The following is a 22,735-nucleotide window of genomic DNA, read 5'->3' as shown; positions in this document are numbered from 1 at the left end:
TGGATGATGATGCTCTTGCACATGATGATGATGATGATTTGTATGATGAAAATTGTTATGATTAGTATCATGAATGTGATGTTGATGATATTGATGATTTGGATGATGACGTTTATTTGTACGATAATGATGATGATTACGATGATGATGAACAGGATAACTTGCTGATGAATATGATGATGTTGACGCTGATTTGACTGATGATGATGATGATGATTTGTATGAAGATTTTGGTGACGATGATTATGATGATGATGAGGATGATGATAATGATGATGATGATGATGATAATGAAACTACATCAACTTATATTCTACTTACCTGTAAAACACGTTTAGATAAACCAGTTTTTTGTGATAATTGTTTTAAATCTTTTGAATCAGGATTATGACTAAATTCAAAATATGATTTCATTATTCTTAATTGTTGATGTTTAAATGATGTACGTATTCTTTTAATTTTTCCTGTACTTTTATCCATACGTCTATGTAGTTTTTCATTAGTGATTAAACGTTCATTATCTAATTTTTTTATAAATTTTATTGATTTTGTTGATTTGAATTGATCTGATTTTGTATCTAGAATAAAAGTGAAATTATAAAAAAAAATGATGTAATTGAATTAATCAATATTAATCAATAAAAGAAAAGTAGATCAATCAAATGTATGTTTAATGTAACACTCATGATTTCAATTATAAAATTACTAAAATCTTCACAAAAAACTCCTTTCTAATAATGATCATATGCTCACTAGTGACTAGCTTCAAGAGGTATTTCTTCGAGTCCCAGTGAGAAGCAGTGACCAGTAGAGTTCAACTGGGTCTGTTGTGAGATAGTAACTCACTGAAGACAATGGTGAACGGTTGCTCAGTTTCGTGAATTGGTTGGAGTTGGACAATAACACCGTTGGATACCGGCTCAGTGATTCTAAAAGTTAAGCGCTCGCACGTGAAACTGATATGTCCTGAGTTCGAGTCTGGCGAAGTGGGATCGTAGATGTTCACTGCTGAGGAGTCCCACAATAGAACGAAAAGGTCGTTTAGTGCTCCTAGGTTTCACATGGTGGTCTAGCTTCAATTGACTCATGATTTAAACTGTAAAATTACTGAAATCTTCACAAAAAAACCCTTCTGATAATTTAGCATACTCTAATTGAAAAGAAGCACAATAACTTTAAAATTTTTCTCATCCAATACTTCTCATATAATTCTATTCTTAAAGGGTTCAAAAAGAGTTATCCAGTTTATAGTTAAAGTTTGAATGTTTATTCTGGTTATGTTATTGTGACATTAGTCAAGATATTGAATTAAATAGCAATATATCAATATGATCTTTTTCAGTTTGTCCTTGGCTTAAAGCCAAATGAAATGAATCAAATAAATAGTATAGAATAATACAGGATTTTTATACTAACTTCATAACTTACTGCTACCAGCTCTGATATAACTACCAATTTAACATTTAATATACTATTCAATTCATACTAACACCTTATATATAGTCGGTATCAGTTTCAGGATTACTGTAATCTCCCAACAACATTTTATGGTAACAAACTTATTGAATGTTGATCAAATTACAAACCTTCACAGTGAATATTAATTGTGTGATCACATAAGATCAACTCAACAATTTTATAGTCAGTCGTGTCTGTTTTCAGTCAGTTATCAAGCGACGGTCATATTAAATCACGAAAGAAATATCGACAAAAAATCTGAACTATGCGATCAGCACTCAAGAGCTGAATGGAATTAAGTTCACTGTGGGACTTGAATGTTTTTGGATATATTTTTCTGAGGTCAAAGGTAAGCAGTACTGATGTGTTCCAAATTCAAACAAAGCATTAACTCAGCATTTTCTGGTTAATCCTTCCTTAAAACTGTTGAAGAAACCTTTATAAATCACTTCATAGTCAACTTTCTCAACTCTTCATGCAATTCGATAGTACATTTAAGGATAAGCATGAATATCTTTTTGTTTCAGTCAATAATAACCATATTACAGAATACGACTCTCTTCACAGAGCAACTCGACACAATAAATTGATCAGAATCAAATTATTACATAAAAATTGGTCTTCAATTTTCTTTGGATGCTTTCATTTCACAACACAACAAAAACAGATTGTATCTGTATGAAAAGTTTTCACTTAATGAAATATCATTCAATCTAGAATATTGAAATAAAATTTAACATTAGGTCAAAGTCATTTTGTATTGTTTGTTTGAAGTGAACGGTACTGGGTCTGAGTCCTGGAGCAAAGATCAGCTTTGGGATGTAGGCACATCCAGCTGAAGAGTCTCAAATAGGGCAAAACTCGCATCCTGGATTTCATTACTAGCCACTATACATCTTTGTTTAACATCAGGTTTGATGACTGCATTATGCAGATAAAATGTCACAGAACCTGAGGGTTTTTGGTTCTTCCCTGGTAAAATGACAAATTTTTACAATCCCCAAATTCAGCTGAAAGTATCAATAAAAATGTATTTTTGCTGTAACATTACTAAAATTTATTCACAAAACAGTATTTTATAGTGGCCCCCCAATGCCCTAGTAAGGCCGAGGATGAGGCGAGTCCGCTCTCCCTATCAAAATGCTCTCAAATTGTCACTCATATACAGCCTCTGTCAGGTAAGTCCTACTCACTGCTTTCCCGCGGCGGGGTGTTGTTTGTGAAATTGAGAGCACGAAAAGCGAATGTCCGGTGCTTTAACCGGGTGGGTGTACAAGACAAGTCCACCTAGAGGAGTTGGAAAACCCTGATTCCAAACCAATGGTGCACATGAGCTTCAGTATCCTGAGTGAACAAATGTCGTATGAATCAATCGTTGGTCACTGGCTACCATAGGACTGCATCTCCTGACGTTGCTCCACTGTTTTGTGGATCAGATCTTTAGGTCAAAGGCCTCGGGCGTGGCCCCCTAAGAAAACCACCTGCTCCGGTCTGAGAACCCTGGCAGTATCACAGCCCACACACAAATCAAGTGAATTGTGTGGCGCAAATTTATTCGGTGCCCCTTTGTATCAATATATATTAAAATAAATAAATCCCATAGTGGATAAAATACATAAAATGTTTTTTTAAATTGAGTAAAATAGGTGACTGAACCTTTCAGCTGTAAAGAACAAAATTAATTAAATTAAAATTTCTCAGAACTGACTTTTAAATAAATTAACAGATTTCACAGATGTTTTATTCACGACTTCATTTGTCATGGTTTCATTTAATGGAGGTTGTTGTTGTTTGTTGTTAGTTGGAGTTTCACATAAATCTGTTAACATTGGTAATTCTCTTTTATTGATAATATGATTTTGACTAGTATCATTCAATGTGATTACATTGTGTACATCTTTATTTGTAGATAGACCAGTTTTTGATATAGAACTAACATTTGTAAAATTTCCAATAGGACATAATGGTGGTGAAGTTGATAATGAAATACATATCGATGATAATGAAGGTGAAGAAGAAGATGACGACGACGGGGAACAGAATGAATATAACGGTGAAGTTAAAACTGTACTAATTGGTGTTCTAGTAGAGATTGTATTCAATATACAATTTGTATGAATGTCATTATTTAAACTATCAATGATAATATTAGATTTAGTATTGAATGATTGTGTTACAGTTTCTATACTTGGTAATAAATTAATCCTGGTATTATCAGTTTCCGTGATCTCTTTTATTTCCATGGATTCATTATAATTGATAGTTGATAATTTTGTATTTGAAATGACATAATCAGTAATATAATTAGGATTTGTATCAATTAAACAAAATTGTGTATGGGTTAATTTGTTTAAATCTTTTTCATGATATGCAAAGTTTTTCATGGGGATTTTTGAACAATCAGAAAGACTTTCATTATCATCTTGATTATGAGCTGTAAATATTGATAAGGATAGAAATTAAGTAATCAGACAATTGAAATATCATTACATTTTAAGTGATTAAGGAATTTTGTATTAACCGCTAGTATGTGTATGCCTTACTTACTTACTTATTACGCCTGTTAGCCCTGGCAGAGGAGCATAAGCCTCCAACCAGCACTCTCCATTCAACCTTGTTCTGGGTAATCCATTCCAGTTCTTTCCAGTTGTTATTCATCCTTTTCATGTCTGTTTTCGATTCCTGACTCATTGTGTACTTCGGTCCTCCTCTTTTCCGTTCCCCTTCAGGATTACAAGTTAGCATTTGCTTCGTAATGCACTTTGATGATTCCCACAGTGTATGTCCTATCCACTTCCATCATCTTTTCTTGATTCCCCCACCCATCAGATGGAAGTTGGTCTGTTCTCTCTCACAATAGGTTGTTGTTGATGGTATCCTACCAACGGATATTGAGTATGTTGAGTACACATATGTTTATAAATAGTTGTACATCTTTGATGATGGTTGTAATAGTTTTCCACGTTTTATCTCGGTACAGTAAGACTGTGTTGACGTTTGTATTGAAATTGTGACTTTGATATTGGTTGATAGTTGTTTTGAGTTTCATATGCTGTTCAATTGTAAGAATGTGGCTTTTGATTTGCTAAATGTATATGAAATGAAGTCCATTTATCTCCCCAAAGGTAACTTTAATCAATCGAATAAATATGATCTTCAGTATTTTATTGTATCCTTATAAGAAATGAGGTAAATTTAGGTAGCATGTTCTTATTGGATTCTTGATTTACATATAGATGTTGACTGTATCAAATAAGTACTTTATAACTGTCTTTGCTTGAAATGTTTACTGTTAATCCAAACATAAAGATTAGTCGTAAAATCATCACAGCTGAGATCAAAGTGAACTGAGCAGTCCATTACGACATAATTTTGAGGTGAAATATAAATGTTTCTCTGGTTTTCTGTTGTGACGCTTTCTTATCTTTTTGATAATAATTTAGAGCTTTTGGATACTTCTAATACTTTCAAGTACCTGTTAAGTGTAAATCATTGGAGTTTGAAGTGTGAACAATTAATCAGCAGCTCAGTGATTCCAGGGAATCATGCTCATAGCGAAGTTTCAAATTCTCATATTCAATTACTGGAGGGGTTGCAAGTGCAAACTCATGAGGAGGGCTACACTACCATAAAATAAATATCCGGTTTACTATAGTATTCGACAGTTCTCAAACTACAGTCAGTGATACAAACTACAAACTGAAAACTTTTCATAAACTTCCTATACTACTAATGAGTATAACTTTCATTTCTACCAAAGTTCTTTTGGATAAGCGAAACTATCCATATTTGGCACATATAACTGACTCGATTTTAGTACATTGATTTAAACTGAAACGTATAACTTCTAATACATTACTAAAAATGGTTTTAGTCCTATTTAAATTCACCTAACTTTAAAGTTTCCGAACTTGACTATATTACTTAAGTTAGTAGCTAACAGATAAACAAAAGTATTATCAAGATTATGAACATTGAAGAAATAAATTGATATAAAGCATTAACTTATTTAGTATTTTTGAATTCAAACTTTTGATGGCGAAATTCATTAATAAAATTACAATCCACAAAAATTTTTGTAGCTTTAATGAAAATCCACAACCAGTGGAGTTCTACCATGTCGAAAATCAGACAACTATTCACACCAAGCATTAGAAGATCCTCGCAAAATATCTTGAGTTGACTGAATGCCAACTTAGGCATCTAGAAGTCAAGCATCCAGTTGTGAGATCAAATATTTTGGATTTGATTCCCTAAGGTAAGATCGTGGCTCTTCACTTCATAAGGAGTCTCGTATCAGAACGAAATAATTGTTCACTCCTCTCTAGTTTCCAATGTTCGTCTAATATAAGTCAAGTCTTGACCTCAATACATAAAGTACTTTTGAACATTCAACAACGAATTAAAGAGATTCAATTAGCTTATAGCAACTATCCTGCAATCGATTTTAAGTACGGTTAATTTTGGTTAAGCCTTTTTATTAACTTACTTAACAGACATCGTCATTTGGATAAAAAAATTTGCATATTTTTTGTACTTGTTATATCGTGTGAACTCGTAATATATATGAACGTGCAATTAGAGAGAAGTGGATTTATTGATCGGACGCAAATGATACTTGAAATCTTACGAGCAGTCTTGATTGCTTATCGGCCCTTCCTATCTGCCTAGCCCAGCCCGTTAAGTCCAGAACACAAATAACAGCCTCGGCAATATGAATCATTATTTACAAACATACTGAGTTTTTATACAAACCAAAGTAATCAATAAACTGATTATAACTCAAGAATCGTATGATAATAAATCAAAGATCAAAATAAAGCTAATGATAAGAGAAACACGAATATGAATAGTTTAGTTACGTAACAATTGTACAATAGGAAATAGGCATAATACATTGGTCGATAAATAGTTCTTAGAGTTACTATTCATAATTCACCAGGGGATATAACAGTACTGTTATGATCACTATAACACATGACACTGTAGCCAAAATGTTGATTGCTTAAGTATCATTCCATGACTCTCACTCCTCCCCATATATGTAAGCACGCAAATCCTATTATCAACTTCTGTTTTGTTTTGCTGTGCCCTTATTCAATTTGACTATAAATTGCCTATATAATTGCTTACTCACTGGATTGCCCACTGCTCGCTGATATTTGCTCAGGTGTTTGTAACCTTCTGGCCTGAGTCATTTGTCAATAAATTGTAGTTGCCGCTTCTCTTTACCTTCTGATTTTACGCACCGTTACTATTGGCATTATGACGGTAACCGAGATGATCGATTAACGAAGCATGGCACTACAAGTTGTTCTATTCCCATACATGTATAAATAGTTCATTGTCAATCCAGAACTTGAATTCATAATAAAATTTGGCGAGACTCTAATTTATGGACGAGCCAATCAGGAACGTTTAAGAGGTTTCAAGGTCATGGCGCCAATTTCAGTACCTGACACTCATGTACGTTCGGTTCACAGAGGATTTTAGAGAAAACTTGACAATTAAGCGGCTACAACAAATGAGACTACTAAGAAGTTCCTGTATTTGTAATTGTGGTAATTAAATGAATTGTAGACCTTGTGTAGACTACTGTGATGTTGTCCATCGATGTAATATATGTTGAAGCAAGACGTTTGCTAGAATAGGAACCTTTATCGCTGGATTCAGATTGAGACTAAATCATATTATAATGATTGCCCCAAACTGTATAATAAAAGCACCAGTAACTAAAGTTTTATAAATACTACTTTTAAGGTAAATAAGTAAATATTAAAAATAAACTTACATTTAATTAAATAATTTTGACAATCATCAATATGATTAGTTAAATTGATTAATTTATTCCTTTCTAATAATAATGAATTAGTTACTAATAAAGGAGTTAATTGTTCCGTTGAATAATTCATAATTATATTATTCATTGAATTTTTTTCATTTTTTTGTTGATTATTTTCATCATTACTGGAAAATTTATCATTATTATTATTACTACTATTATTATTAGTAGTAGTAGTTTCATAAATAATCGATAAATCATTTTGTTGTTGATAATCATATGAGGGTGGTGTTAATGAATGAGATGAAAAATTTTTTGTAATTTTTTTTAAATTTTCATGAAAATTATTATTTTCTTCATTGAAATTAATGGAGTTCGGTGATTGTAAAAAATTTATTAAATTAGGAAATTGATTATTGATATTTGATTGTTTAATAGTTGAATGAATATAAGAATGATTTGTATCATTAGATGTTTTATTTATCATAAATGATTGATCATTATTAGTAGTAAGATTAGTAGTAGTAGTAGTAGTAGTATGTGATGAACATTGAATAGTCTGATTTTCTAATATATATGTATCACCATATTTTAATAAACGACCACAAGTATAACAAGTGAAACATGATTCATGATATAATGTATCATAATTAACTTGAAAAATTAAATCATTTTTATTTAATTTAATACCACATCGAAAACAAGAAGAAAGTCTAAAAAATGAGAAAAAAATATATTGAATGATAATTAAGATATTTAAGAACAATAGGAACAATAACGCGGGCGGACTTGCATGCATATAGCAAACAATTCTTCTAGTGGGAAGCAGTGACCAGTGGAGTTCAAACAAGTCTGTTGGGAGATATCAACTCACTGAAGATAATTGGTGAACGGTTGCTCGAACATTGTGGATTGGTTGAAGTTAGACATTAACACCGTTGGATACCGGCTCAGTGGTCTAAAGGTTAAGCGCTAGCGCGTGAGACTGATAAGTCTTGGGTTCGAATCTTGAGAGGTGGGATCGTGGATGAACACTGCTGAGGAGTCCCATACTATGTCGAAACGGCCGTCCATTGCTTCCAGGTTTTCCATGGTGGTCTAGCTTCAATAGACTCATGATTTCAACTATGAAAATTCTCTTTGAACCTAGCACACAACAATACTGTCATGCATTGTCTCATCTCCCTTGGCAGAATAGGCAACCCGAAAGTCACGAGAACACCATCAGGGCATATGACAGGCTAGGTACCCCAATTAAGACATTTAAATGTTTTTACTGTCACATTTATTTACTCAAGTCCCTATTATGAAATTTTTTGGTTTTTGAAAAGTATTATGTAACATAGGTAAGAAAAATAAACAGAATATATGTACCAGTTTTTGTTTCGTCTTACCGACAGCATATTAGAATGCTTATAAATATAAGTTCCATTTATGAACTTCAAAGCTTATTCTAATATTCCATCATTATTGAATCATTACATTGAGTTCAGTGGGTGATTGCCTCATACTCGACATGATTGAACTTCATATTGAAAATTTTTTATTGATACATCTCTTGGTGTACGATTACCATCCTAATGAAAAAAATTAGCAAAATATCATGGATTGTAAGCAAAGATGGATAGTGGCTAGTAGTGGAATCCAGTTGGACGCGCGTTTCATCCTATTTGGGACTAGTCAACTGGATGTACCTGCATCTCAGAGTTGATATTCACTCTGGCACTCGAACCCAGTACCTTTCGCTTCAAACTCCATTGCGTTATCGACTCAGCTACTGAGTCCTGATAGCTACTTGCCTGTGCAATGGGGTGAAGTTTGAATTCACTTAGTATTGTATCCATCTTTGCTTACAATTCTTGTGAAATAAGGCTATATCGAGGCAATACGCACAGTATGCACATATGCCAATTCGAGACTGACTAGTTGCAGTCCTAAACATCAATGGGATGATTCAAACAAACAATAATAAATGAATATCATGGATTGGTTGAAGTCAAATATTAATATCGTTGAATGACGGCTCAGTAATCTAAAGAATAAGTGTTCTCACACTAGACCGAAGGTCCTGGGTTTGAAGCTCACGTGAGGACCATGAGTGAGCACTGTTGAGGAGGTTTTCAACGGTGGTTCAACATTGATTGGTTCATTATCTCAACAATCTCCACAATCCCATACTGAAAAAATAGAGTTGTATTGTAATTTTATTACTTAAAATAAAGTCCTCAACTTATATAAGATACTTACACTTCTTGTTCTATGTATAAAAATAATACAATTTGCGGTCACATTATTTGTTTTACATCTCTAAGATTTACATAACAGTTAAAACGATGGTTTGTAGCCTAAAAAATGTTATTCCTTTTAGATTCTTAAGTTTGAACTTAATGCTATAATGAAAGCATATTTATGTGTATCAAAAACTGTAAGCTGATTGAATGTGAATACTCTATGTGTTATTTGGAATAACTGTATGAAGCAAAATTATATATTTAAAATCATGCCTGAAAGTTTAATGGTTAAGATTCAATCGTCAAGTGATCCATGGATTTGGTTTATCGTTAACCTGTATTCTTCAATAAGATCTGTTTGAATTTTAGAAGAATAAAAGTCCTCGTTCAGTGTTATAGTGAGTTTTACTATTAAGTTATTTGTATGGTGATTGGTCTCTTGTATGAATGAAGTATTCACCTAGAATAAACTTTGATTAGCAACTTTTTTCACATATTTCTAACTCTTATTCTTATACAATTTCTGTAGATAAATGTGTAAAATTGCAGATACATCCTGGTGATCAGCACCGATCGACACTAAAACTAGTCTCACATCTTTCTGTTAAATGCCATCAATCACTATGACAACTGACACAATGCACAGTGTTTTTGATTTTCTTAAGTTAATCGACCCATTAGAACGACAGATGTTACTTAACATAAAAAAGCTGGACAAAAATCACATTGATTACTACTAAGTGAACAATCAGTGCATATAACTTATCCATTGTAGAAACTAGTATAATCGATAGCATCATTTTCAAAATCTTTAAAGATATGCTACGTTGAAGTGTATGGAGTGACATAAAACCAAGTTTAGAAATATTCTGACGTTTACTAATAACTTTCAATCATAAAAATTTATGTTAGAATGACGTAATACTTGTTCTGAATATCAAGTTAAAAGTGATCTATTTCACAATAAAAATTCAACCATTTTAGATAACATTCATCTGAATATTCATTATATTTGTAATTGAAGTATAACAGAGAAAGAAATTTCATCAGATCACTCTTTGATCAAGGAGGATTTCTAAATGATATAGTTAGATGAACTATTCAATTGTTAAAATCAATGAATAGAATGATAGTCAATGGATGAACACAATGATATGATGTGTAGTTAAATATTATTGATTTTGGCCGTAAAATAATTCAAAAGCAAAGACAAGACTAAAATGCTTACATACAGAATCTGAATTCAAGATAAATATGATAAAATGTAATAAGCGATTGGCTGAAATTAATTTGTAGGTTACTCATTCTGAAATCAGTTGAGACGTGATTGTTGCTAGACCTAATCTTTGGGGCTCGTATCAAATAAGTATAAAATTATTATAAATTGTTTTATTAGATTTCAACAGGTGAATTGCGAAGAGAACAACTTTGTGTAGAAAAACAATTCAGGATGCCTATGTGTAAAGCATAAACAAGCTTAGAATTCCCCACCGCTAGTTTGTAAAGTAAATCACTCGAAATTTAGTTCAGTATACATTTGTATGATAAAATAATAATTGCTTTTGATTGGGATCATGAATCGATGAATGTTGGGCCACCATTGAAGACCTGTAAGCACTAGACAGCCCCTTCCCCCTAATGCGAGACTCCTAAGAAGTGGGCATCCACCGAAGCCAATTCGTATCAGGTAGAGACAGGTATCTATCTCAGACAATGGAGAACGATTGCGCAATTTCGTGTATTGGTTGGAGTTAGATATTAAGCGTTTGCGTGCAGAATAAAGGTCCTGAGTTCGAATCCCATGTGCGTGATCGTGGATGAATACTACTGAGCAGTTACGTAGTAAGACGAAACGACCATCCAGTGCTTCCAGGTTTTTGATGGTGGTCTAACATTCATCGGTTCATGATCTCAGTCGAAAAATGAACAATCTCCACAACCCCACAATGAAAATAATAATTGTAAAATGTATGTAACAAATTCAAGCTGTGAAAACAAGGATAAAAGCAATAAATAGACCACATGACTTTAGATTATTCAAGAAAATGTGAAAATGATAACTATGAAATTTGACAATGTTAAAACAAATATTCATGAATGAATAAGATTGTTTTAATATGTTAAGTGAAGAAGCTAGAGTGAAATTTCAAAGTACAACTTTAAATAAAACTAAAAAAGATCTTTTGGCTACTTGGAAATGATCATCTCCAGAAACTACAGGCATTGTTTTAATTGACTAAATAACTGGTTTAAGTTTACAAGGTTACTCATAATGATTATCAACGTCAGCCTACAGTATTGTTAAAATTCTTTGTATACATTGAAAAAAAAGTTAAACTGTTAAGCATGTAGTTACAGATCATAGACGATCTAAAAATATCATTTAACTAAATTCATGGTTTTTCAGAGGTGAATTTCTAAATAAGTCGCCTATTTCGAATAAATTACCGGTAATTACACACTTAGTAATCTTTAGATACAGAATCTGATTATTGTCAAGGCGACAATCATTTCGTTGTAGCAAGGGACTCCTAAGCAGTGTGTACTCACAACTTCACACGCGGTACTCGACCCCAGGACCATTGGTCTCGTGGGCGAACTCTTGAACCCTAAACCACTGAACCGGCATCCAACGGTGTTCATGTCTAACTTCAACTAATCTACGATATTACGTGACCGTCCTCCATTCTCTTCAGTGAGTACCTGCCTTTATAACAGACCTGGTCGAACTTCACTGGTTACGTTTTCTCACTAAAACTCCAGAAAATACCCCTTGTAGCCTGTTACTAGTGAGCACATGATGATTATTATCCGTCCAGTGCTTCCAGATTTCACATACTGGTCTAGCTTTAATCCACTCATGAATTCAACCATTAAAAATTACTACAATATCCACAAAACCCCATTCTGAAAATAATGATCATTACTTGGATTACATACCATCTAAACAAACTGAAGAACCATAGTAATTCATAAGTTCACATGGTAAAGATAAATTTATTTCTATAGAAGGATAGAAAAACTTGCATCGCAAAGGGATTCGAGACTCTTATTATCAAATGAGGTTACACAATAATTAGGAGGTAAGAGAAAGATACAAGCAAACAGCACTACAAAAGGGAATTAACGCCAAGGAAGAGTGAAAGGTTGGAAGTATCGCTTTTGCACACAGAGTTCGGACATGAATTGGTGAATTATCAATACCTCAGCAGTGCATACGTTTTTTATTCGACCTCCTTTCGATCCAGTCCCTTTGATTGTGTAGATTATTTTGAAAAAAGACTTCTTCAGAGCAATGTGTCCAGATTTGATGCTCCTGTGTTAAACTGGTAATTGTTATGCATTCTTTTAAAAGTAGTGTTCTGAACTGCGCTTAGAAAGTGATCGCTTTGTGTTTCCAATTTATTTCCAGAAAATACTGCTTGGTATAGATTATATACTAAATAATATATTATGGTAATCAACCAATTATCCATAAGATTTTAACTATTGAAAGGCTGTAATAAACAAATAATATTGATTTGTATCCAATTAGTATTACTTGTTTGAATCTTCCCATTAATGTTTAGGACTGCAACTGGTCAGTCTCGAATTGGCATATGTGCATACTGTGCGAATTGCCTCAATATAGCCTTATTTCACAAGCATTGTGAGCAAAGATATGCTGTATTACATGTACTGTGAATGCTACAAGGAAAAAAGTGTTTATAGTAATCTAAGTAAAATCGCTTAAGAACTATAGAGCTTAGTTCTGTTTTCCCAAATAATTCAATCTTAATTTCAGGTGGATGGAAGTGATAAACATGTCCAATCAAAGGGTTGTACGTAAGTATTAAATAATATAAGAGTTCAACCAGGTCTGTTGGGAGATATCAACTCACTGATGACATTGGTGAATGGTTGCTCAACTTAATGGATTGGTTGAGGTTAGGCATTAACACCGTTGGTTCCCGGCTCAATGGTCTATCGGTTAAGCGCTATGGTGCGAGACTGGTAGGTTCTGGGTTCGAATCTCTCGAGGCGGGGTCGTGGATGCGCACTGCTGAGGAGTCGCATAATAGGACGAAACGGCCGTCCAGTGATTCCAGATTTTCCCTGGTGGTCTAGCTTCAACTGACTCATAATACCAACTATGAAAATACTGAAATCTCCAAAAAACCCCTTCTGATAATATAAGAAGTGTTAGTGAATTATCACAAGTTTATGTTATCCGAGTATCATTATTCTTATTTTCGCAAAAAGTCATTACCAAAGAAACTGGAAAATACAAATAGGAAGTGAACATTCAAATAATTATTTCCTTCCCTATACCCACTTGTAATTTATTCTTATATAGGGTTAGTTGGTAAAAAAAATATTTGAAAATTTTACACGGTGAAATATTTTTAAGCAGTAATGGGGATCCTGGTGAGATTATAATTCATGGACAAACCAATCAGATATAAAATAATGAATCTTGGATTTTGGCACGAAATTCATTCATCCATTTGGCTAAATAGCGTTTTGGTATTCTAGCTTATGTCAATTCGTTATGAAAATCCTAAATGGAATTCCTAACCCTAACCATCAACTATAAATCATAATTCTAATTCCTCACACAGGTTTATAACCCTCATTTGGTCCTACTTAGTAGGTTAACATTCTCAAGGTCACTTGAGAGTCACTGAAAGGTCGTTCATAAATTTTAGTCTAACCGAGTTCCTTAAATATTTCACCTTTAGTTCAGGGACATGAAAAAATCGGTGAGACTTATGAATCTCTAGAACAATACTGTCATGTATATTCGAGAATAGGAAGTGAGAATTCTAGGATCTAGAAGGATTTGTCAGCATTATATCAGGTTTTAAATTCAAATAGCCTTCTAAACATTTTCCTAGTCATAAGTTTATTTAGATTTTAGTAACTTCTCATGTGTCATAAATTTGACATACTGTGTAAACCACACAATTAATTAATTTATTATTATAACTCACGTATTAATATGACCGATGTCCCTATTTCATTCTATTTTATTTAAAATGTCCTCTACATAGTAACCAATTACCTCTTGTATATTGTAATGATTTTAATGAAATTGTAATAAGAATGGTAGATGTATTTTAGTAAAGTTATCTGTGAAGTGATGAAATCAAAAAAAGTCTTTGTGAGATTTTCACAAGTTAACACGTACCTCAACTCAGTAGTTAGGCGGACAATACATTTTGCATTCGTATCTTGATGTGAATATTAACACTAATATGCAGGTACATTCAATTGATGAGTCACAAATGAAACGAACATCCTGGGTTACACTACTAGCCACTATCAAATATCGCTTTTAGTTTGAGAAAATATCATTCTATATAGTAATATCATATTACATAAATGTGATATTTTAAAAAATGAATTTGATCCCATTTTCTGTGTTCATTAAAGTATGAGGGTATATGTAATCTTATAAGTTATACATTTTCATGTTTCCAAGTATCCATTAGATATCAAAACGAAATTACTTGTTGAATGTATTCTAACCATTCCTACTCCATCAACAATGAAGTACGAACATATATTTGATTCAGTTAGTTTCTGTTCTAAAGTATCACTAATCACATTTGGTTTACTGAGTTGAAATTCTTTAATTTAATTGTTTTCATAGTTAACATCATAGAATAATCTCAGTTAAACGACCATTGGTGTTAACTAAGAGAATGAAAAATGTCGATTAATCTCTTTTATAATTAAACATGTGCTCGCTTGTGACTAACTTTGCAATGTGATACCGGAAATAAGAAATCATGATCATGAATCAATCAGTGTTAGACCATCATCAAAAACCTGGAAGCACTGGATGGTCGTTTCGTCTTACTACGTAACTGCTCAGTAGTACTCATCCACGATCACACACACGGTACTTAAACTCAGAACCTTTAGTCTCGCATGCGAACGCTTAACATCGAGATCTATGAGCTGGCATCCAACGGTATTAATGTCAAACTTCAACCAATACACAAAATTGTGCGATCGTTCTCCATTGTCTGAGATAGATACCTATATCTACATAATATGGATTAGCTTGAGTGGATGCTCACTTCTTAGGAGTCTGAAACTAGGACGAAGAGTCTGTTCAGTGCTTCCAAGTCTTTAATGACGGTCATTTAATGTTCTTCACACTCAATCTAACTGATTTTTACATGTAACTGACTACCGTTCATAAATTATTATGATGGGTATTTTGTACTAATAAAATGTACTGTATAAACGTATTATTATGTTAAAGAAAATCCTACATTATATAGATTAATCTATCTCTATTTAGTACCTATGTACTTTAAAATATCTAAGATGTTTTTCTTAACAAAATGTTTATCATATTGCTCTGTAAATTTATAAAATGTTAAGAATTCCTTCTGGAATGACTATTACAATAAGTGAAAAGCAGTACATACACAGAGAAGAAACATGTTAATATCATCATCTACAACAGAATCAGATTACATTCAAGAAACTATATTGTTGAATTTTCATAATTCATCCTAATAAGACAATGATTGTAAACCAGAAGAAACATAGTGAACAAATGTTCCATTCTAATATGGAACTTCTTAGCAGTAGGTATTCACAATGAGTACTTAAACTTTGTATCAATAAATAGGACGAAACGCGCGTCAAACTGGATTCCACTGCTAGCCACTATCCATCTCTGTTTACCATGCTTGTGAAATAAGGCTATATTGAGGCAATACGCACAGCATACACATATGCCAATTAGAGACTGACCAGTTGCAGTCCTAACACATCGATGGGAAGATTCAAACAAACAATACTAAATGAATTTAATAAATCTTTACTTTCGTACTACATTGTTTCGATTATTTTTCCAGTAATTCTTGATCTTTCTCTGTCTAGAGTTTTGTCGTTTTTCTTCTCGAAGGAAATTATCATCAACTTCCTTCATACCAAACACATGGAATAGTGAATAATCAAACTCTACTATCTTCAATCTGTTTTATGATTAGTACAAGCATAGTATTAAAAAAAAGCTATCCATCTACTGTTTCTTTTCTTTTTACAAAGTAACAGCATACACTTGATTTATTGTTTGTCATTTCTTCCAAGTGAACCAGTTGTTGTTGTTGTTTCACTTCAATATCTACATTTGAATTTATCAACCTGTTTCATCTGTCGTTGTTTTTTTACTAATTTTCCTCTTTAATACAGTAAACAGTCATACAACCCGAATGATAAAGCAAATAATTTATAACTTGTCATGCTGTGATTGTAACCACACTAGGAATGCAAACAATAATGATAATAATAATAACGAATACACAAATGTATAAATATATCGGTATTATCTTCAAAAGTGTCTAGACCAATACACCATTAACGATGTGCTTTTTTTTCTCTCTCTCATATTCTATTTTAAAGATTTTCTAGTCATGTTATGATTATTTCGTTTAAGTTTAACAGAATGAAATGAAACAACCTTTTTTTCATTTCATAGACTTCTCTTTATGAACCTGCTTGCCTGTAAATGTGTGTGTGTGTGGGGGGGTACTTGCATATTTGTTTCGTTTAAATCACTGATTTATTATATTGATAATCAGAATTCTATTCCTTTCAGAGATTTTTACATGAATAATTTATAATTTTTTTTATTTATTAAATTAAATTTCATTACATTTTGCAGTTATTGGTAGTATCCATGTCTTTTATGATGATGACGATAATAATAATAATCGTCACTATTATTACTTTCCTTCTATTCCCTGCTAACTACACTCATGTCGTATTTTTTTTATTTTAACCAGAAAAAACTTTTTTTTAATTTTTTTTCTTAAAAATTCAAAAGATTTTTGGTCAAGATATTACTGTGCATTTTTTTGTTGTTGTCGATTATTTACTTCTAGGGGTAAACTAATTACTTGATATGTGAAAATTTCTCTACCCCATATGCAGATAGATTCATGTGCTTTAAAATTACCTCAACTACACACACACACACACTGATATTGCTACTACCTCAACTAATCTCTAATGTATATTACATTTTGTCTTTTAATAATGATCAGTTAGTTGATGTGCTTTTATTCTATGATTTCTTTACATTATTCTTCACTTTCCCCCTCCCCCTTATATCTTCCTTTCATTATTTCATTTGTATAGTTGTATTTTTGTGTTGACATGATGCATTTTAAGAATCCTAATAAAAAATTTTTATACTAATGTTCACTACTACTATTTTAACTGTCAAATGTCTATCTCTCTCGCGCACACACACACACACTGTAAACACATGTGTAAATGTATGTGTGTTTGTTTTTGTAGGCACATTTTGTGTAACTTATGGGTAAAGAATACACAAATGTAATGTCGTGTTATTATTTTTTTTTCTCCAGTGCAAAAATCACATAAAACTTTATAGACATTAATAAATGCATTTGCTTATTATTATACGTACATATATATGCATACAAATACCTAGCAAAGTAGACCACAACATACATTTAAACAGAACTGATAATGATTCATTGACTATGGTGCAATCTTCATTCGTTTAACCTGATCATAGATTATTTCTCAGCACAAAACAAGTGCACCGTATTACGGTTTAAAAAACAGCAATAAAGATTATATATATCTATCCTGTGTACACAGTTCCTACTAGCCATCTCTATCATCAACATTTGAATATGTTATTTGCTTCTTTTCATCAAAAAAAAAATAATAAATACATGTCAAATTTTATGAATCGTTTGGGTTAATAACATTTCTGCTATTGAACAGACAAATAGTGGACAGGGAATAAAATCTAAGTTAAATGTATTACAGAATTAAAAGTGAACAATCAAAATTTCACCTAGTTACTTGGTTTTTTATTTGATTTAAAATTAAATGGTTAATTATTGTCTATATTGTTTGCCTTCTTTTGTGTCATACTATGTTTTTATGTTAGATATTGTGTGCACATAGTTGTCTTATGGAATAGAAGAATATTAGTTAGTGGTAGACATAATAGCACAACAAGAAAAGAAACCGAGAAGGAAATTATCACAGATAAACACAATGATCATTCTCACACATGATATTCTTCACTAATCTTGTCATTCACATAAATGTACAAATTAACCACAGGAAAGGATAATGAGAACATAGAGATTATGGTGAAAGATTAAAGATTAGGTTAGATGGAAACGTCATACTTTGTAACTGATGATATATTCAATGAAATGTCAACCAACTTAGTTTTTTTTTTAATGTTCAATTTATTGTCAATGATTATTCATATATTTGTTTATTCGATCAATTCAAATTATCAGTAGTATGGTGTCTGAAATTCATTCACCTTTCTTACGACTTATTATAAGTAGATAAGTTTTGTTAAAAATAATTCGAAATTTTTTATCTATGATTAATATAGATTTTATAAATGATAAAAGCTAGTCTCCAATCGATTAAGGGGAAACAGTAATAATAATTCAGATAGAATAGGTGGAATGTAGTTAGTAGTGGAAGCTTGAAAGCGTATTTCGTCTAGTCAGCTAGATGTAACTACTGTATCATTAAAGGCATTAAAACCAAAGTAACAATGAGTGTTTACTCTATTGACGAAAGTCGGAAATTAATATGTTTGGAACGATGATTAAATTTTTTTTCAGCTCGGATGGATTCTTTTATCAATAGTGCATTCTGTTGACTGGATAAAACCTTCATTGTTATTCAATAGATTAGAAAATTCATTTTCACATGAAGTAGGCGTCATTACTGTTGTCTGAAATAACAATGAAAGCTTCGTGATGAATCCATCCACCTTAGAGAACAAAACATTATCGAAAACCTATGCTACTGATATGTGACAATCCACATGAATGTTCCTATGAGTAGATTCGATTAAAAACAACAGTATATGTAATCTAATAATATGAATAACTTTCAATGTTAATAAATAATTACGTTTGAAAATACAGTGAAGTTTCACCATAAAACTGACTACTTTGTTTTAGGGTTATAGCAGATTAGTTTTAATAATTTATGGAACATTGAATTTTTGATGATATACTCATAGTTAAGGAAAATATACGTTTCTGAACAATTATAAAGTAAGTTGTAACTTAAGAATATTTAGAGAATGTTCCATCCTTTGAAGCGTAAGTAGTGGATATAATTGTAACAATATGTTTTCGCACGTCCAAATCAATCAATTTTATTGAACCTAAAGGTTTAGGTATCTAGGATCTTAATAGTAAAGAGTGAATGAAGCTGGTAAAAAGCTCAAAATTAAGGTATTTTGCTTACTGAAATTCGTTGAAACTTTAGTAGTGAAGTTCATTTTAATTAAAAAAAAATACTTGAAGGAAAGATATTACTCACTATACAGTATGCATAGGTGACTTCATGTAAGATTTTTAAACTAACACCGATTATTATTAATGATAAATTGAAATTATTGTTAGACAGTATAAACTGAAGAGTTTGTTTGAAAACTTCTCCACTGACAGTTATAATAAATTCGAACACAACATAATGGATTTCTATACATATGTATGACTGATTCTTTCAACGCTCAATCAAACGTGATTACAAACCTTTTTGGTCAAAACTTTCATTCACTTTTGTGTTAGATTTATGTATGGTGTCACTGTTAATTTAATAACACTGTTTTCTAAAACAAAATGCGATTTGGCATCTATTTACCTAATCTTATTTCAATTCTCATGTTAGTATTCTTTTTAAACAGTAATTACCAAAGTGATTTCGGATAAAAAAAGATAATACATTTACAATACTAGATGGTTGTAAGCAAATGGTAGCAAGTTATGTACTTAGGTCTCATGTTAGTTGGTACTAATTATCATAAAGTATTTTAAGTCCTGAAAAACTTGACATTCCTTATGATTTTTATGCTCATTACTCACGATCATAATCAATACTGAAATCACTGACATCTATTTGAACTAAATGTATCCATTAAAAAACAAAACTTTGACCAGTCACTATTTCCTAATCAGTGGTCTATCGGTTAAGCGCTCTGGCGCAAGACTAATAGGTTCTGGGTTCGAATCTCGCGAGGTGAGGTCGTGGACCCGCACTTCTGAGGAGTCCCACAATAGGATGAAACGACCGTCCAGTGCTTCCAGGTTTTCTTTGCTCGTCTAGCTTCAACTATGCAACTATTTTCTAATATCCACTAATCATTTTACTTTAATTTAAAATTCTATTTTTAACTTACCTTTTATAATGTTCACGACAAAAAACCATATCATTTTTAACAAAACATGTTTTCTCCCATTGTAATGTAATACCACATTTATAACATCTTAAACAATTCAAATGCCAATATTTATTATCCATACATAAGAATAATTTATCATGTATACAGTGATGACATGAAGTACAATGTAAATTAATCAATTCAAATGATTGTGAGAATGTTGTTTGTTTATCTTCTAATCTATCTGATAATGATGATGATGATTCTATAGCTAATGGTTCCGACGATGACGATGTTGACGTTGACGTTGATGTTGATGATGATAATGACCAAAGTTGTTCTGTCACATTACATAAATTACAAATATTTGATCTTGTAAATTCATAATCATTATTATCAGAATTATGATTATTCTCAATTGAATTATTTGGGATAGGAATAGGGGGATTAATATTCATTGGAAATTCCATTTCATTTTTAACTGAATTCCATAATTTTGGACAGAAATTTGTACACTAAAAAAATAATAATGTAAAAATTAAAAACAAGATTTTCATATATTCTCTGATATTTTCATTGGTAATAAATTAAAATGGATGATTTGTTATATCGATTGAGCGCTAATCCATTGGGGTTTCCCCACGTGGATTTGTATCCCATCCCCGTCGCCAGTTGTTATATCGATTGAGTGCGTGCGTGCCCTGTTTGATATATGAACGTGCTGATTTCCGCCAATGAGGAAGGAGAGAATTTATCGATCGGATCAATAATACCCGAAAGCCTTATGAGCAGTCTTGAGTATAAATCAGCCTAGCCCAGCCAGTTAAGTCCAGAACACCAATAACAGCCTCTGCAATATTAATCATTATTCTCAAACATACTGGGATTATATACCAATCAAACAGACCATATCGTACCATAAAATAGAAAACAACATTTGTACAAGATTTGACTAAATGTGGCTGTGAATAGGGGGAACAGTAATTAATGGACTAGGGATAACTCAAGAATGGTAAATCGTATAATAATAGTCTATAAGTCAAAATAAAGCTTATAATAAGAGGAACACGAATATGAATAGTTTAGTTACTTAACAGTTATACAATAGGAAATATACACATCACATTGGTCCATAAACAGTCCTCAAAAGTTACCATTCATAATTCTCCAAGGGATACTACATTATTAAATTATGGATTCAAGAAATTATCTCAAAAAAGAAAAAGCAAAAGTAAATATACAACAGATGATTAGATGATCAGTGAATATTAAGAATGATCCTGTTAGTAAATTATTTTTATAATTTTCACTTTATTGTTTACATCCTGAAGCATTTTACGGTTGTTTTATTACAGTAGTGTACAACTTTGATCCCACCAGGGATTGAACCATGAACATTCAAGTTTCGTTGTGATCTCTTAATCTCTAGGTTATTGAACCAACATTCAATGGTCGACACATGTGTCAATGCTTCCTGGTATCTGGTGGTTTACTAACTAAGATCAGTGAGTGATATTAACTATGAAATTCAGTAATACATACAGTTATGTATGAGTTTACTTACTATGTCTTTGACTTCAGTGTTTTGTAATAACAACATCAACTGAATAGAATGAAAAACACATCGATTAAAGCAATCTCTAAATTTATCAAAACATTTATTTCTTGTGAATTATACAATAGTTTCCTCTTAAATATTTGTCGCACTACTCTTTAAGATGTTCAACTTGGCCTCATATAATAATTTAAAAGTCAATTCATTGCATATATATATATATATCGTACTAGTTGGCACTCCTCAAATATGTAAACATTTGAGTCCTACGGTAATCCAGTCGTGACCCAAATAGCTTAGTGCTGTTATCACAGACTAAGATGGTAAGTGATACGGTTTTAAATACTACAGTGAACATCACTTCCCTCAATATTTTAGGTGCTCCTTATTGCTGAATACTAATTAGTAGGAAACTTAAAATAGATTAGCATCTACAGCTGTACCCAAAAGACTATGTCTCCACTGACATTCACAACGAACATAAGAACTCACTTGGTATTACTTGTTTGAATCTTCCC

At 32.0% G+C, this 22,735-nt stretch overlaps 1 protein-coding gene across 1 annotated transcript in view; it reads right to left on the bottom strand.

Moving 5' to 3' along the window:
- Smp_003280 (hypothetical protein) overlaps positions 1 to 22,735 on the bottom strand; it is a gene marked incomplete at both ends in the record, with an annotated part of 46,093 nt that overhangs the window by 5,360 nt on the left and 17,998 nt on the right. Inside the window, 4 exons of the mRNA XM_018793155.1 lie at positions 322 to 578; positions 3,167 to 3,892; positions 7,250 to 7,953; positions 20,681 to 21,177. Of these exons, the coding sequence (XP_018647695.1) occupies positions 322 to 578; positions 3,167 to 3,892; positions 7,250 to 7,953; positions 20,681 to 21,177 (2,184 nt within the window). The remainder of the gene's footprint in view (positions 1 to 321; positions 579 to 3,166; positions 3,893 to 7,249; positions 7,954 to 20,680; positions 21,178 to 22,735) is intronic.

This window comes from Schistosoma mansoni, chromosome 1, assembly GCF_000237925.1.
Source record: "Schistosoma mansoni strain Puerto Rico chromosome 1, complete genome".
Lineage (NCBI taxonomy): Eukaryota > Metazoa > Platyhelminthes > Trematoda > Strigeidida > Schistosomatidae > Schistosoma > Schistosoma mansoni.
The sequence above is the reverse complement of the archived record's forward strand: the minus strand, read 5'-3'. Positions and strand labels throughout refer to the sequence as shown.